Below are 16,738 nucleotides of genomic sequence, written 5' to 3' on the forward strand. Positions count from 1 at the left end.
AACGGAATTGCACTTGTCTCAATAATGGTCGTTTTGGTCTAATAAATTTGGAAATGTGTGGATTGTTGGAAAATTTGAAACTGGCTGGGGATGTTTGCCGTCACAAATTCTTGCTACCGAATTCAACAACAATACGTCATCCTGAAATAACATTGAATTTCCAAATAAGGGCGCAAAAATTACTTCAATCACTCTGATAATTTATTCATACGATGCGCGGTTATCAGCGGTTAGCGCCAGCTCCAGCGCCAGCAGCGTACCATATAGGCTGGCGACAGCCGTCAGATTTGTTTTCAAAGGCGGTAGACGTACATGTCTCTGCACTCTTTGATGCTGACTTGCCTGACACAGTTCCCGTTTCAACTGACAAACCAGGCAGGGTTTACTCAAATGTGCTGTTTCGGCTGGCTAAATCACCACTCTGATTCTGACTTCACTTCTTCTTAGACAAACATTTATGGGGAGAGATTAAGCTAAATTTTCACTAATGTTCCTAGAGAGAAAAATACTGTACTGTGATTTCACAGTCTGAATTTAATTATAAAATGTTGATCATCTACAAGTGCAAACTAGTTGGCCCTTTGTTTAAGTGTAAGAGACACGTTTAGTACAAATTTTAATGTTGTATTAAACAATAAAATATCCATGTCGCACTGAATGGTTTCTCAAATTAATACACATGAGCCAAGCATTTAATTTATTCAGCGTAACGTTTGGAAACACTTCCTGGTGGGGCCAGTGCCATTGTAAACTGTGAAGGCGGCGCATGTGACGTCAGCAGACCACAGTGTTGACTTGTATGAGCAGTGTGTTGGTGTTTTCTATCCTGATACATTTGTGGAATTCATTTGTATGATATGCCGTCTAGTGTTGCCATTTTTTCTGGAACCAACACTAGGATGGTGTGAGCCTTGTTCGGTTACCAAACATTTACATGAAAAATGGACACAGCAGTTGGACGGACAAGAGATCAGTGTCCAATGTCAGTGTTGTGCAGTACACATTTCGAAGATGACTGTTTTGACCCTGAAGCAGTCACTTCATAATAGTGTGCAACGCCAAAGGGTACTTCTGCCGACAGCTCTCCCTGTATTTCCACGGAGTGTTCTGAAACATGTGACAAGACCTGCTAGAACAGCTCCTGCTCCAAAACACTGCCACTCACAAAATAGCAAGAAAACGGGTAACTACAATCTGGCCACACTCACGCACACACCCCCACACACGCACACACACACGCACACACAAGAATTCTTAGTTTCTAGTAACAATTATATGCTTGTTATAATTTTATCAAATACGAAGGTTACTACAGAACTCGAGAGGATTGTGCTCTCCCAAAATTATGTGTCAACATCAAGCGGATCTCTCATGATCACCAAACATCCAACCTTGAAGCATTTCACACCCTCCTCAACCACTTTGCACTAAAATGGTGTCTTTCAGCTACACTGTGATGCTGTGCAGGTATGTACATCTTATTTTGGGAGACACTATATTTAAAATGTGTATGAGCAATATCAAGATGGCATACAGTGCGCCAATCTGCTTGGCGACCCTCTTGAAATTTCAGCTTTTTTTCCTGATTTTGCTGTTTCATGCTTTTATTGCGGATTCCCTGCTGGTGTCTTTGTTGGACTTGCAGTATGGCGTTGGGTGTGTCCGATCATGGTTGGGAGAGGACGTTGCCTGCGGACATCCCGGCATACGTTTTCCACGTCTATGCTCTTCCACCACGGAGGAAGTGGCACCGCGGCAAACACAGTGGCCAGCTGCCGAAGCTAAAGAACGAGCTATAACGCTTAATAGCCTGCTCGTTCCAGAAGGCACAGATATACTCTGCTGTGGTGTGTTCAAGACCCTTTGGACTCCTGTTTGCTACAAGTCGTCGGGATCTTCGGTCGTGCTGCTGTCCACATACATCTCCAGCTTCTGATATAGCTTCCATGAGCCGATCGGAGGAGTTACGCACCCCTTCACTCCCAGAAGGATAGCATTGTTAAATGCTATTTCTTTCCAATGACCTGGATTTCCTCCGCCTAACTGAGACTTGGACTAGCGCCGGTGAGTGCAGTGGGATGCTTAAACTATTACCGCCAGCATGTTCATGTACTTGGACGCTCAACCTCTGATCGTGGTGGAGGAATGGCAACTATTTTTAAAAACAATTTTAAATGTTGACAGTGTATACTGGCCACATCGATCACCAGCTTTGAAACTACTTTCTTTGAAATTCGCGGGGCTGTCACTTATCAGCTCCCCAAGTACAACACCAAGTTTCTGAATTACTTTTCAAATCTTGCTGAAATCATGCAGAAATATGATCACGTCCTGTTTATGGGGGATTTTAATATTCATGGGTGCTGTCCTGTCAAATTAGCGAAGCAAAGGACTTTTAAAGCCTCAATCACGCTTTCCATCCAGTGCAGCGCATGTTTGACCCCACTCACAAACAGGACATACTTTAAAGCTTGTCCTTGCTCTGTCTCAGATTTAAAAGGGATGGACAATAGGACTGCCAAGATTAGGCAACCAATCATGACCACGTCGGCGATTCAAATCGGTGACAATTCCTTTAGGTAGTCGATGACTCGTTATTATATATTTATTTATTTGGCGCATTGCTTTGATCTTGAAACAATCTTGGCTTACGCTTTGCCCGCTGGCTATATGGCTGTCCAGGGCGCGTATGTGCAGTTGCGGTGATCCGGATCAACCGTGATCTACACAGAGCAATGTGGTTCGTGAGGCGCGGTGTCATGGATACCTGGTGTTAGCAACAGAGTCCTTAAGTTATGATACATTTCAATCAACAAATAATGCAAACCTTCCTTTCATGGCAGCATGACAGGGATTCTCGTTCACCAAGAAAGGAATCACGTTGTGGCTGATGCCTTTTTTCATTTCACACACTTTCAGTCATGTCTGCATTGCAGACTCTGCTAGCTAGTTGTAGTTAGCACACACACCGGTTACGGTGTGTTTGAATTACGACATACAATGTCCTTTTTGCTACGCTTGCATGATATAGCGTTTAATATGGATTAAGGAGGCATTAGTCAGCTAACGCACATTTTTAACAACCAGAACAGTGTGCGTATGCCATGCTTGACATCAAAGCAGAAAGATCTCTCACGCACGGAATAATGCGTTCACGATCTGGGAAATTCCAGTACTCAAAGTAACAAAACATGACATATTTGCCACAAGCCCTCACCTAATTAAGTCTGTTGCAATATACTATATTATAGTACTAACAAAAAAATATGATCTGCCGAATAGATAAATGTTTTTTTCAGTTGTATTCATTGTCATGTCATGTCATTAGCCACACCGCTTATCCTGTACAGGGTCGCGGAAGGGTGCTGGAGCATATCACAGCAGACAACGGTTGAAAGGTGCGCCACACCCAGAACAGGTCGCCAGCCAGTCACATGGCAGACATAGACACCGTCACCAAGTGAGAACTGAACCCACGCTGCCTGCACACAAGTCAGGCGGATGTACCACTGCACCATCGGCGACACTGCATTCATTGTGTAGACCAAATTACTACTATTAAATGACTCATATCAGAGAAGAAAAATCATTTGGGCTAAACGTTTTCTTTACCACAGTGCATTTTCCTAATTTACTCCTCTGATTTCACTACCTTTTACATTTAAAAAAAAAAAAAGTGCTTGGTGCCAAAGAGTGAAATTTGTTTAGTATTTGTTATTTATTTAAGTATTTTTTTTAATATTCATATATAAAGATAAAGATAAAGATGTCCTTTATTAGTCCCACAATGGGGAAATTTGAAGTGTTACAGCAGCAAAGATATAGATCACACAGAGTCGGCGGCGTAATGTAGCCGTTAATGTGTAACATTAGCAGCAGACATTCATAAAAAGCATGCAAATATACACAGTATAAACGTATCTAAGTGTAAGGAAACACTCCTAATGCCTGTCCATTATACAGAGGGGGAAACACTGTAATGATAAAAACTACTGAATGATTGAAAATACTGCAATGATAAAGATATTACACTGATAAAAGTACTGTAATGGTGAGAGTACTGAAATGATAGGAAAGTACTGCAATGATAGAAAATACTGCAATGATAAAAGTACTGTAATGGTAAAAGTACTGCAATGATAAAATATACTGCAATGATAAAAGTACTATAATGGTAGAAGTACTGCAACGATGGAAAAATACTGCAATGATGAAGTATTGTAATAGTAAAAGTACCGCAATGATAGGAAATACCGTAATTATAAAAGTACTGCAATGATAAAAGTACTGTAATAGTGAACATCCTGCAGTGGTAGAAATACTACAGTGATAGAAGTATTGTAATAATAATACTGTAATGGTAAACAAAATACATCATTGGTCGATGTTTAAGTACACCCTTGGCTGAAAGTACAGTAGTAGTGTATATTGCATCCTAGGACTGCACAATTGCACTAATGCCCTCCTGTTTGTAGGCCTGACCCAATGTTCTTGTTAAAAAGTCTGACAGCAGTCGGCAGGAAGGAGCGGCGAAATCTCTCTTTGGTACAGCGAGGGTGTAAAAGTCTGTCACTGAAGGAGCTGTAAAGTGTTCTCAGAGTGTCATTGAATGGGTGGGCTGGTTTGTCCAGCATTGATGACAGTTTTGCCGTCATCCTTCTGCCCCCCACTGAGTCCACAGAGTCCAGGGAGCAGCCCAGGACAGAGCTGGCCCTCCTCACCAGTTTGTCCAGTCTCTTTTTGTCTCGGCCCGAGATGCCTCCTGCCCAGGAGACCACTCCATAGAAGATGACTGATGAAACCACCGAGTCATAGAAGTTCCTGAGGAGTGTTCCCCGAACGCCAAAGGACCTCAGCCTCCTGAGTAGGAAGAGTCTGCTCTGACCCTTCCTATAGAGAGCGTCTGTGTTGTCGCTCCAGTCCAGTTTATTGTTCAGATGAACACCCAGGTACTTGTAAGTTGAGACCCTCTCAACGTCTGTTCCCTGGATATTCACTGGTGCAGGTGGAGAGTGCCGACGCTTGCGGAAATCCACCACCAGCTCTTTGGATTTCCCAGCGTTGATTTGGAGGCGGTTCTGCTGACACCAGTCCACGAACCCCTGCGTAACCCCTCTGTACTCCCGATCGTCATCGTCAGTGATGAGGCCGACAATCGCAGAGTCATCAGAGAACTTCTGCAGGTGACAGGTTGTGGAATTGTATTTGTAGTCCGAGGTGTAGAGGGTGAACAGGAAGGGAGCCAGCACAGTTCCCTGCGGCGTTCCCGTGCTACAGAGGAGCACGTCAGACACACAGTCCTGTGTTCTCACGTACTGTGGCCGGTTTGTGAGGTAGTTGTGAATCCATGTGATGAGGTGGTGGGCCACTCCCGCCTGCTCCAGCTTGTCTCCCAATAAGGCGGGCTGGATGGTGTTGAAAGCACTGGAGAAATCAAAGAACATGATCCTCACCGTGCCCCCCGCCTTCTCCAGGTGGAAGAGTGAAGTGTGGAGCAGGTAGATGATGGCATCATCCACACTGATGCCAGGCTGGTATGCAAACTGGAGTGGGTCCATTTGAGGAGCTGACCAGGGGGCGCAGATGGACGAGGACCAGTCTCTCCAGGGTCTTCATCAGATGAGACGTCAGGGCCACTGGTCTGAAGTTGTTGAGCTCCTTCGGATGGGGTGTCTTTGGAACCGGAACCAGGCAGGATGTTTTCCACAGCTGGGGGACTCTGCCCAGCTTCAAGCTCAGGTTGAACATGTGCTGGACGATTCCACACAGCTGGTCTGCGCAGGATTTGAGGAGCTGGGAGCTGATCCCATCTGGGCCTGCCGCCTTCCTCGCCTTCATCTTCCTCAGCTGGTTCTTCACCTGAGATGTTGTGAGGAACAAGGCTGAGCAGGAGGAAGTGGTGGTTGTCTGATGAGGCTGGGAACTGGAGCCTGTGGAGAGAGAGAGGGGCGAGAGAGGGGGAGAGAGGGTCTTGTTCGCAGTGGCAGGAGGGGTGGGTGGGGGCTGCATCAGGGAAGCCTGAGCGGGGTCAGACATTTGATCAAACCTATTGAAAAATAGGTTCAACTCATTTGCCCACTGAAGCCCCCCCCCCCTTCTGGGTCTTACCTGCTTGTCCGTGGCCTGAGATGGTCTTCAGGCCCCTCCAGACATCCCTGGCATTGTTCCGCTGCAGTTGTTCTTCCATCCGCATCCTGTAGGACTTTTTCCCCTCACGGATCCTCCTTCTCAGCTGACGCTGCACTCTCTTCAGCTCGTCCTTGTCGCCTGAAACAAAAGCCCTCTTTTTCTCCTTCAGGAGAGCTTTAATGTCCGGTGTGATCCAGGGTTTGTTGTTGGAGAAACATCTTACAGTCCTGGTGGGAATGGTGTTCTCCATGCAGAAGTTAATATAGTCTGTAACTGTGTCTGTTAGACCATTAATGTCCTCACCGTGAGCTTCGCTGAATACCTCCCACACAGTTGTGTTGAAACAGTCCTTCAAGGCCTCCTCGGCTTCTCCGGACCATCGCTGAACTGTGCGTGTCACAGCTGGCTGCCTGCGGACGAGAGGTTTGTACACAGGCAGGAGAGCAACCAAGTTGTGGTCAGCTTTGCCCAGCGGGGGGAGGGGCAGTGACGTGTACGCCTCCTTGGTGTTGGCATAGAAGAGGTCCAATATTTTATTGTCTCTGGTTTGGCATGTTACATATTGTGTGAATGAAGGCAGAGAGGAGGAAGGAGAAGCATGATTGAAGTCACCAGAGATAAGGAACAAGGCATTTGGGTGCTGTGTTTGTAGCCTGCTCACAGCTGCATTCAGTACATCACAGGCTGTCTCACCGTTAGCAGAGGGAGGCACGTACGCCGCCACCGCGATCACATGACTGAACTCTCGCGGTAAATAGACCGGACGCATGCTAACAGCTATCATCTCAATGTCCCGACTGCAAAGTTGATCCTTAACAGTTATATGCCCAGGGTTACACCATCTATCATTAACAAACACAGCCAGCCCTCCCCCTTTTCTCTTACCGCTCTCCAGTGTCCTGTCCGCGCGTAGTATTTGGAAGCCGTCCAATTCCACGACGGCGTCCGGCGTTAGCTCTGTTAGCCACGACTCCGTGAACACCAGCAAGCTAGCCTCCCGGACAATCCTCTCGTGCCGGGTTAGCGCTGTTAGCTCGTCCATTTTGTTGGGGAGGGATCGAACATTCCCCATAATAACGGACGGGAGGACGGGGTGATATCGTCTCCTCCTTGCCTGGCGTTTAGCCCCCGCACGACATCCCCGTCTCTTCCTCCTCAGCTCGCGGGGGATATCGGGTCTCGCTCCGGGAGCCCACGCGGGGTTAGCACGGAGTGCTAACAGCTGATCTCTTGTGTACACGATCGATCCGTAGCTCCGAGTTTCGTCTCCGGACACGATCGCGCAAAAAACAGCCCCCAACAGCAGTAAAACCACCGCAAGTTGGATGTCCATTGCTGAGGTGAGGTAAAAATAAAATAAAAAAGGGTAAAGGGAAAAAACACACGAAAAAGGCTCAATAGTGAGCCACGCTGCTGTAAACAGGCAGCCACTCACGCGGCGCCGGAACCGGAAATATGTTTCATAGCATTAGCGCAACTCTCCATAGTGCATAGTTATGGTTTCATTTTAAAATTCACTAAACAATTGCAGCCAAACCTTTTAAGGGCACAATATTTCCTTCAATTTAAACTGCACCATCATTAATGAACAACTCAGAACTGCTGGTATAAGCTGCAGAGCTTAATTTAAGTAAAATGTTGTTAATTTGTGCATACATAAAGAATCAAGCTGTAAATTAATCATGGTTATAAAAGTGTTGGTGCGGCATGCTACAATATACATATGATCTGATTTGTCAACTAATTGCGACTGTTTCAAAGTGCAGTTGAGAATCAGAATCAGAAATCCCTTTACTGTCATTGTACTCAAGTGTGCAACGAGATTAGAGAGCTCCCCTCTTCAGTGCAATACAACAATAATTCAGATAGATATATAAATTAGATAAATAAGAGAATAGTTAGTGCAATGGAAAATAATACTGGATAGGATATATAAAAACACATCACGTTGCTGTTCTGCAAGGTAAGGGTGGTCGTGTGTGTGTGTGTGAGAGTTTAGAATGGAGATGGCTCTTGGAAAGAAACTGTTTCTCAGTCTATTAGTCCTTGATTTGATACACCTGTAGCGCCTGCCAGAGGGCATCAGGTCGAACAGGTGTGAGTTTGGGTGGGTATTGTCTTTGACGATATTGAGAGCCCTGCTGAGGCACCGGGCGGTGTAGATGTCCGACAGTGAGGGGAGAGGGCAGCCATTAATCCTTTGCGCTGTTTTGACCGTCCTCTGGAGCCTCACTCTGTCCGCCTCAGTGCAGCCGCTGTACCAGGTGGAGACACAGTACGTCAGCAGGCTCTCGATGGACGAGTGGTCGAAGGCCAGCAGCAGCTTCCTGTCCAGGTTGAATTTCCTGAGGACTCTCAGGAAGTGCAGACACTGGTGGACCTTCTTTACCACTGCTGTGGTGTTGTGTGTCCAAGAAAGGTCATCGGAGATCTGTACTCCCAGAAACTTGAACGTGTGGACCCTCTCCACACACACGCCTTCGATGCAGAGGGGGGGGCGGCACTGTCTTGTTCCTCCTGAAGTCGATGACAATCTCCTTTGTTTTTGCAATGTTGAGTTGCAGTCTGTTGTCCTCGCACCAAGCCGTCAGTCTCTGGACCTCCTCTCTGTAGGCTGTCTCGTCACCTTCCGAGATCAGACCGACCACTGTCGTGTCGTCAGCAAACTTGACGATGGTGTTGTTACCGTGGGCCGGGCTGCAGTCGTAGGTGTAGAGGGCGTATAGGAGAGGGCTCAGCACGCATCCTTGGGGGGAACCGGTGCTCAGTGTACGGGTGGAGGACATGTAGGGGCCGAGCAACACAGTCTGGGGTGGAGATACTTTACTTAAGCCAGGTGCCCAAGATGAAAAAAGATCAAGATAAAGGTGTCCTTTAATAGTCCCACAATGGGGAAATTAGCAGTTACTACAGCAGAGATATAGATCACACAGAGGCTGCGGCGTAATGTAGCCGTTAAGAGACATTCATAAAAAGCATGCAGATATACACCGTATATACACAAATCCCCATGTATATACACACTTACATCCCACAACACATACAAGTGTAAGGAAACACTCCTAATGTCTGTCCCTGGTACAGAGGTGAAATAAATAAACACGCTGCAATGATAAAAAAAAAAATACTGAATGATAGAAAATACTGCAATGATAAAAGTACTGTAATGGTAAGAGTACTGCAATGATAAAAAATACTGCAATGATAAAAAAAAAATACTGAATGATAGAAAATACTGCAATGATAAAAGTACTGTAATGGTAAGAGTACTGCAATGATAAAAAATACTGCAATGATAGAAAAAAACTACAGTAATAAAAATACTGCAATGGTAAAAGTACTGTAATGGTAAAAGTACTGCAATATTAGAAAAAGTACTGCAATGATAAAAAAAATACTGCAATGATAGAAAATAATGCAATGACAAAAATACTCTAATGGTAAAAGTACTGCAATGATAGAAAATACTGCAATGATAAAAGTACTGTAATTGTCCAGTTTTAATCAATCTAAGCACTCTACCGATTAACTCCCTCTGGAAAGGGTTGCCAGGACAGACACGGCGGATACAACTCAACTATTTCTTTGCTATTTATTGCGCGCACGCGCACACAATACACTCACACACTGCCATATACACATGCTCAATTATAACAGTGATCATAAGTTTACTACGAATCGCGGTAGCCACAGTAGTAGCAGTAGCATTAGTAGTTTCATTTGCAATAGTGGTAGCAATAGTATTTTTAGCAATAACAATAGCAACAGGTCGCAAACCGTCAAGGCGTCCCGGTCCTGACATTCAACCACCCGGAAATAACACAGAAGTATATATATATATATATATATATATATATATATATATATATATATATATATATATATATAGCCACGCCTGCTCCGCATGCACAGTCCTGGAATCAGCTTAATAAAATCACATTATGTCTAAACATCGACACACCTTTCTTGTTACAAAATAAACAATATTTCAACTGCGGTAAAGTTCTACACCTCCCACTAGGCCTACCAGAATCCAAGTTGGCCACCACAACTACGCAATAAATTTTCTTTAACATAAATAGGATGTACATAATACGTGTAACTATTCTAAAGGTCCGTAAATAGCGTAATTAGGATATGCGTAACAATACTTATCATAATGCATTCTCAAGGTCCGTGAATAACAAATAGCTCTTTTCAGAACAGTGAAATCCGTTTCCTGAAACACGCCACCAACCCTTGAGGAAGATGGTGGCGGTGAGTCTTTATCCCGTACCAAAACACACCACCAGCCTATGAGAAGGTTGGTGTTGGGGAATCTTGATCCCGTACCGAAACCCACCACCAACCCTTGGGAAGGTCGGCGGTGGGTAATCTTGATCCTGTACCGAAACGCACCACGTGGCGGGGAATATCATTTCCCGAAACAACCCACGTGGTGGGGAGTCTTTTCCATTACCGAAACACACCACGTGGCGGGGACTATGCTTTACCAAAACACGCCACATGATGAGGAGTCTTTTATCACAACCGAAACACACCACGTGGTGGGGACTATCCTTTACCGAAACACGCCATGCGATGGGGAGTCCATACCTGTTCCTCTACTGGTAGTGAAACCACTAGTCTCCTGATATCCCTGTGAAGGATGACGGCAGGGCAGGTTTCTCTAATTTGGCTTCCTTTCGACTGTCCATTAAATGCTGGAAAACTTTGGCATGTCTTTACCCTTGCATCACGTACTACTCCTCTTGCATCAGGACAAACTTCCACAACTCGGCCCAGTTTAAATTGGCTGCAGAGTGCGTTCTGGTCAGCTAGCCACACAATATCCCCTACCTCAACATTTCTGAGAGCAGTGTGCCATTTCTGGCGAACAAAGAGGTCAGGTCCTGCTAGCTGGCTCCATCGCTTCCAGAACTTGTCAACCTCAATCTGAATTGTTCTCAGACGTACAACAGGATATGACAGAAAGTCAAATTCCCTGGTATCCCGCTTGGGACTTGCACGGCCAAGCAAAAGTGAGTTGGAAGTGATGACTTCCACAGCTCCATCCTGTACTTGAGCTCTGGGACCGACTGGCCTCTCATTTGACAAATTGGCGGGCAGATAGAGAAGTGACTGGAACTCCAATGTTGTCAGGCTACCTCCTTCGCCAACACTGCTCAGTTCTCGCTTGAGCACACGGACTGATGCTTCAGCTGCCCCATTACGATGGGGAGAGTCTGCTGGGTGAAACGTCCACGATCAGTCAGTTCCCGCAGCTGCTGCCCGCTTTTGAATGAAATCCTTATTCAGGTCATTCAACTCATAAAGTTCCTGTAACACCGGTCGGGCACCCACAAAGTTGGTCCCTTGGTCAGACCAGAGCTTTCTTGGGTGACCCCTGAGAGCCGTAAAACGTTGGTAGGCCTCCAAGAAGCCTTCTGTTGACAAATCCTCCACAATATCAGCATGCACTGCTCTTGAAGCCATACAGCTAAATAACACACCCCAAACTTTCATTCTCGCTCTTCGTTTTACAGTGTCCTTAACAACATATGGACCAAAGATATCCAGAGCTGTAAATTCAAATGGTGCAGCCTGCGCAGTTCTCTCGACGGGAAGCTCACTCATTACTTGCTTGCACATTCTGGCTTTGTTCTTACGGCAGTGCATGCAGGAGTCTGGCTATTCGCGATCCCTGCACCACCCACCTTTAGACCTCACCCGGAGGACTGTGCCTGCAACGCCTTCATGCATAGCTTCATGAACTTCACGTGTCAGAAGGGTGCTGATCCACGCTTTATAGGAATCAGGGGCACTCCAATTCTTTCATGCGAAATTGTCTGAACTCTGCCGTAGCACAGCAAGAGACCAGAGGCATCATCCTTACTGACAACGAGTCTGTCTAGCGTAGTTACAGGAAATGTAACTCCTGTCTGGGCAGCCATGCACAGGTTTTGAAATGCAATTTCAAGTTCTTGCACTGATGGTACGACCTCCTACTTTAATGGCTTAGAGGTTGTTCTAATGCACATTAACCACTTCTTTACAGCTCTCCTGACATAATTGATCACCCCAACGAGCTAGCTAGAGAACTGTACCTCGTTGGGTCCACTTGGTCGATAAGCATGGCTCCTCGCAGCATCTCTGTATCTTTGGTCATGTTAAGATTCTTCCAGTGTCTTGATGGTTCTGGGAGTACATGAACACCTCCAGTGGCTGAAGAATCTTCACCATTAAGATTGGGCTTTTAAACATTTTTTGCTTGTGTCCTGGTGAGAACTACTGTAAAGGCCTTCCTCTGGAGCTTGATAACGGCATCTCTGGCATCAGCTATCACTTCAGAGGCAGATTTCATAGGCCAATGTTCAACTCGACTGGAAAGAAACTCTGGACCCTTTTGCCATTCAGAGTTTTCATTCAGACGTCCAGGAGAGCAGCCCCTTGTAATAAGGTCTGCAACGTTGACCTTACCCGGGATCCACCACCAGTCAGTTACAGGCCCAGCCTTTTGCATTTCTCCTATTCTGTTTGCAAAGAACGTCTGGAACCCGTAACTCTGCCTCTGGATGGCCCCGAGTACTGTCTGACTGTCAATGAAGTGATACCATTTTTACACATCTAATCGTTCGTGCTTCAACATATATCCTTTCAGGCGTGCAGCAATGACAGCCCTACACCTTTCTGATCAAGGTGGGTTAATTTGGCCTTTGATTCAACTAGCCGTTTGAAAACACCATCAGAAGTCTCCCATCGTAAGTACAACACAGCACCGTAGGACTCACAACTCCCATCAGAAAATATGATTCCCCAAGGTTTGTTCCTCCAACCAAAGGGCGTGAGGCTTCTACTGAATTGAATGCTGCTCAGACGTGTGTACTCTCTGAACAGTTCGATTACCTTCAGCCGTAGCTCATCAGAAAGAGGCTCATCCCAGGTGTCTTTAGTGAGCTTACCAGCCTCCTGGTAGGCCCTCCTCACAAGGATGACTTTCTTTTGTTTCACCGGCGTTGCAAGACCAAATGGGTCACACAGCCCAGCGATTTGACTCAGTAGGGCACGACAAGTCAAAGGAGTCTGCGTCTTTTGTTCCACTTTGTTTGCTGTGAGATTCATTTCCGTCCTCACCCTTCTTTTTCTTCCAGAAAAGTTGATGGAGACCATCACAAAGAGCTTATCTTCGTGCACCCGATAGCCAACCCCCAGGGCTTTATTATCGTCTATCCCTAGCCGGTTTGGCAACATGAGAGTCATGGGATGAGACTTTGTCCCATCCCGCCTCCCACCTTGACCAGACCGGATCCAGGGCTTGAGATGGAAGACGCCTGCCTTGAGGATAATCGCCACCCCTTGCAGTGTCCTCTCCAATGGCCGCATGTTCACCTTCCCGGAACCTGAGGAGTACAGCTCTTATAGGATTGAGGACATCTGGGCCCTTGAGTAAAATGCTGTTCATGCTCACCCCCTTAAACTCTTGGCTACTATTCCAGACCAGCCGCACTGGGGCAGCAACAGAAGGGGGGTTTGGTGCAATCAGATGGCTTATCCACGACACAGCACCTTTCCAGCTGTTCAACACGTCCTGCGTGAGTTTCACAGCTACTCCTCTCCCCACCATGACATGGACTTGCCTTGAGTAAGCCTCTTTCCATCATGAGCCGCTTCTCAGCTTTCAGGAACGTAGCTTCTACAACCTTTCGGTTGTTGGGAAGGGAAGCTGGATCTTCCTTCCAAGGATACTTGGCGTCCCAATGTGCTTTGTCTCTATGGCCGCCCTTCTCCAGGAAGGTTAGGCCTGCCCTTATTATTTCCAGCTCCTTCTCATCAGCCAGGGACATTTCTTTTTCTCCCAGCGGGCACTTTCCACAGCGACAACCCCCCGCAAGCCCAATCACAGGCAGCTCCTATGCTGTCCCATTTAAGCCACTCAAGGATTTCTTTATTGCATGTCGCTGTTGTTCGTACTTCAATAGTATTTTTCTGCTCCGAACTACTTTCCCTCTTCCCTACAAAATGCTCTTCAACTTTGACTGCAACTGTCCTCATTGAATGAGCAAAGTGTGTCTCTGAACGCCATGTAGATACCTCTATCTCTTCAAAGAGATCTGGGTGCGTACCGCTGACAGTTTTGCCCAGCGGGTCATCCCAAAGTACCAGGTTGGCTGCTCTTTGCAGCCTTTGCGGAGCTAATCGACCTTCTCGTGTTCTGATCAATATGTCGATGGTGTTAGGGCGGGCTAATTCACCTGATTGAACTTTTGGGAAGAAACACTCTAGCTGCTTTGATGTGACCACCCTCTCCACTTTAGCAATGTCTTCCATCCCATAGCAGATCATTTTGTGGAATCGCAAAGTCCCGCGTGGGGTCAACACCTTAATTGTCACAAGATATCTTCTTGTGTAGACCGCCACCGTCATTGTGCCAACACCATACACGAGAAGTGAGACTGGTTTGCCGTCTTTCTGCCGCTTGGTGCGCGATGTAATAAGTATCAGAGGCAAGATCCACCAAAGCTCCCAGTTGGTCCCCTCTCTTTACCGTGATGGGGAGAGCATCATGAGGACTGGATACTCGATTAAATTCGTCTGTTCCATCAGATCCTTGCTGGAACATGTGTGACGATGCTTTGTTTGTACATGCTTTGCGGACAGCTTCGAGTTGATGGGGAGTTAGTCCCAACTCAGCAAACACTGCCTCTTGTTCTTCTGTTGGACCACGCATCCCTGTCTTCCCCTGCATTTTGTCCTCCTTCTTGACGAAATCCTTTTTCATTGGAGCCTTTGGACACAGGAAATAGTGGTGGTCTGCTGAAATGTGTCCTTTCTTACATTCTTCCTTGCGGCAAAGAAATTTTAAGGTGCAAGCGCCATCCGTCCCATGAACGTCAAGGCACTTTGTACAGGCTTTTGCCCTGTTTACCAGAGCTTTCTTCTCAGGCAATGTGGCCTTCCTGAAAGTTTTACACCGGAAAAGCTTTCCTCCATGACTTTCATCACCACATACAACACACTGTGCCCCTTGGGAGTCACTTTTGGGACTTTCCCTCACAGTTGTCTTAGTAAATGTCTTCCTTCTGTTGCCAAGGTTCTGATTGTTTGGCTATCCAGAAGTATTAATAGACCACTGCTTGCTTGGCAGTAATTGTTCCAACCTCACAAGTAATGACTTTTGGTCTTTCAGGAACAGTAAAAAGTCTATTTAATTGATTTCCTAGTCGGACATTGTCAACAGGATTGTTTACATACATTAGCCACCCCCTTTTCATAACATCAGGTAGTTTGCTCTCTAAAGACCGAATCACCAATTGATTCTGAATAGCATCCACACACCCTAGGTCAGTGAGGTCAAATGCTGCCCTTTCAACTTCTAGAATCAATTCGAGAGCTTCTCGTGGCTGATAGCTTCTTACGACAGGTCGGGATTGTAGTTCAAGTACAATTTCCTCTGCCATTTGTGCTTGATCACCATAACAGTTCTCTAGTTCTCTAAAGATATTGCTTGCCTCTCGGCAACACAAAAGCCTCAGTTCAGTTTTCACAGTCTTATCTAGGATGTCTAGTAGATGAAGTTTTTTGCACTCTGGTGAACCCGTAGGTTCCGGTTGTGATTGGATACTTTCCCATTCAGTTTTCCAGCGCCAATAGTCCCTCCTGCACCCGGAGAACTTTGGTAAACTTATGGGTGTGAGCCTTATCTTAGGTCGAGCGCCTTGTACATTGTGAACACCTCTGGCATACATATCCGGACTTTTATGCTGCAAGCTATTGCCACGTCCCATGCTGAAACTGGCAGGTGCCGTGGGAACACTTACAGAGTGTGAATCATTTGCAAAGGTTGGAGGTGGGGTGGTGCCGGTATTAATCTTACTGTCAAGCTGTTGTGACTGCACGGGGGGCTGTACCACAGTGGTCACAAACCTGGGTTGACTGCTCACGGTGTCAACTTGAGCAAAGCCGGTAATGATGCCTGTTCTGAAGGCAGGAATTGATGTTGGACAACTCTTAACATGCTCAGGTCCTCACACATCAACAGGTGGGCTAGCGAATTCAGCGCTAACAGTGAACTTAGGTTGCGAAGCCACCGCAAATGTCGCTTCGTCACCATCACCATTATAACTGTACATTGATTTAGGCCTTTTTATTTCCTCAAAGCAACCATTTTTCTTTTCCATACGGCCGATAATCTCTCCAACAATACACAGCGTCTCGTAGTTCTTGCAGTTTTCTTTCTTGTTTATTGTTTTCAACAACTTGCAGCAATGATGAATCCGATGTGCTTCGCACACATGACCTAAGATGGTCAAAAGTTGACCTAAATTGATTCACAACAGAGTCTACATCAGGTTCCACATATTTGAACCACAGCATCTCCAAGATCATATTCTCAGCTTCAATGAATTTGTGTTCACTGGCGTTTCTCCTGGCCAGGGCATCCTGAGACTCACTGTTGTCATCCGATTGGTCTAACTCAGGGGTGTCAAGATCCAGTCCTGGAGGGCCGCTTTCCTGCATGCTTTCAATCTCTCCCGGCTGCAACCCACCTGATTCAAATGATCAGCTCATCAGCAAGCTCTGAAGAAGCCTGATAAGTATCCTGCTCATTTGAATCAGGTGGGTTGCAGCT

The 16,738-nt window shown here is 46.2% G+C and overlaps 2 protein-coding genes across 2 annotated transcripts in view; one reads left to right on the top strand and one right to left on the bottom strand.

Moving 5' to 3' along the window:
• The window catches only part of LOC148319697 (uncharacterized), a 156,339-nt gene that overhangs the window by 119,039 nt on the left and 20,562 nt on the right, over window positions 1-16,738 (top strand). The window lies entirely within an intron of this gene.
• LOC148319699 (uncharacterized) lies at window positions 5,512-7,530 on the bottom strand. Its single transcript, XM_088280174.1, has 2 exons — window positions 6,109-7,530; window positions 5,512-5,930 (listed from the first exon to the last, which is right to left on the bottom strand). Exons 1-2 carry the CDS (start codon window positions 7,460-7,462, stop codon window positions 5,512-5,514), a joined length of 1,773 nt encoding a protein of 590 aa, XP_088136300.1. The 5' UTR covers window positions 7,463-7,530.

Source organism: Idiotropiscis lumnitzeri, chromosome 17, assembly GCF_059441095.1.
Source record: "Idiotropiscis lumnitzeri isolate Australia: NSW breed Sydney's pygmy pipehorse chromosome 17, RoL_Ilum_1.0, whole genome shotgun sequence".
NCBI classification, from domain to species: Eukaryota; Metazoa; Chordata; class Actinopteri; order Syngnathiformes; family Syngnathidae; genus Idiotropiscis; species Idiotropiscis lumnitzeri.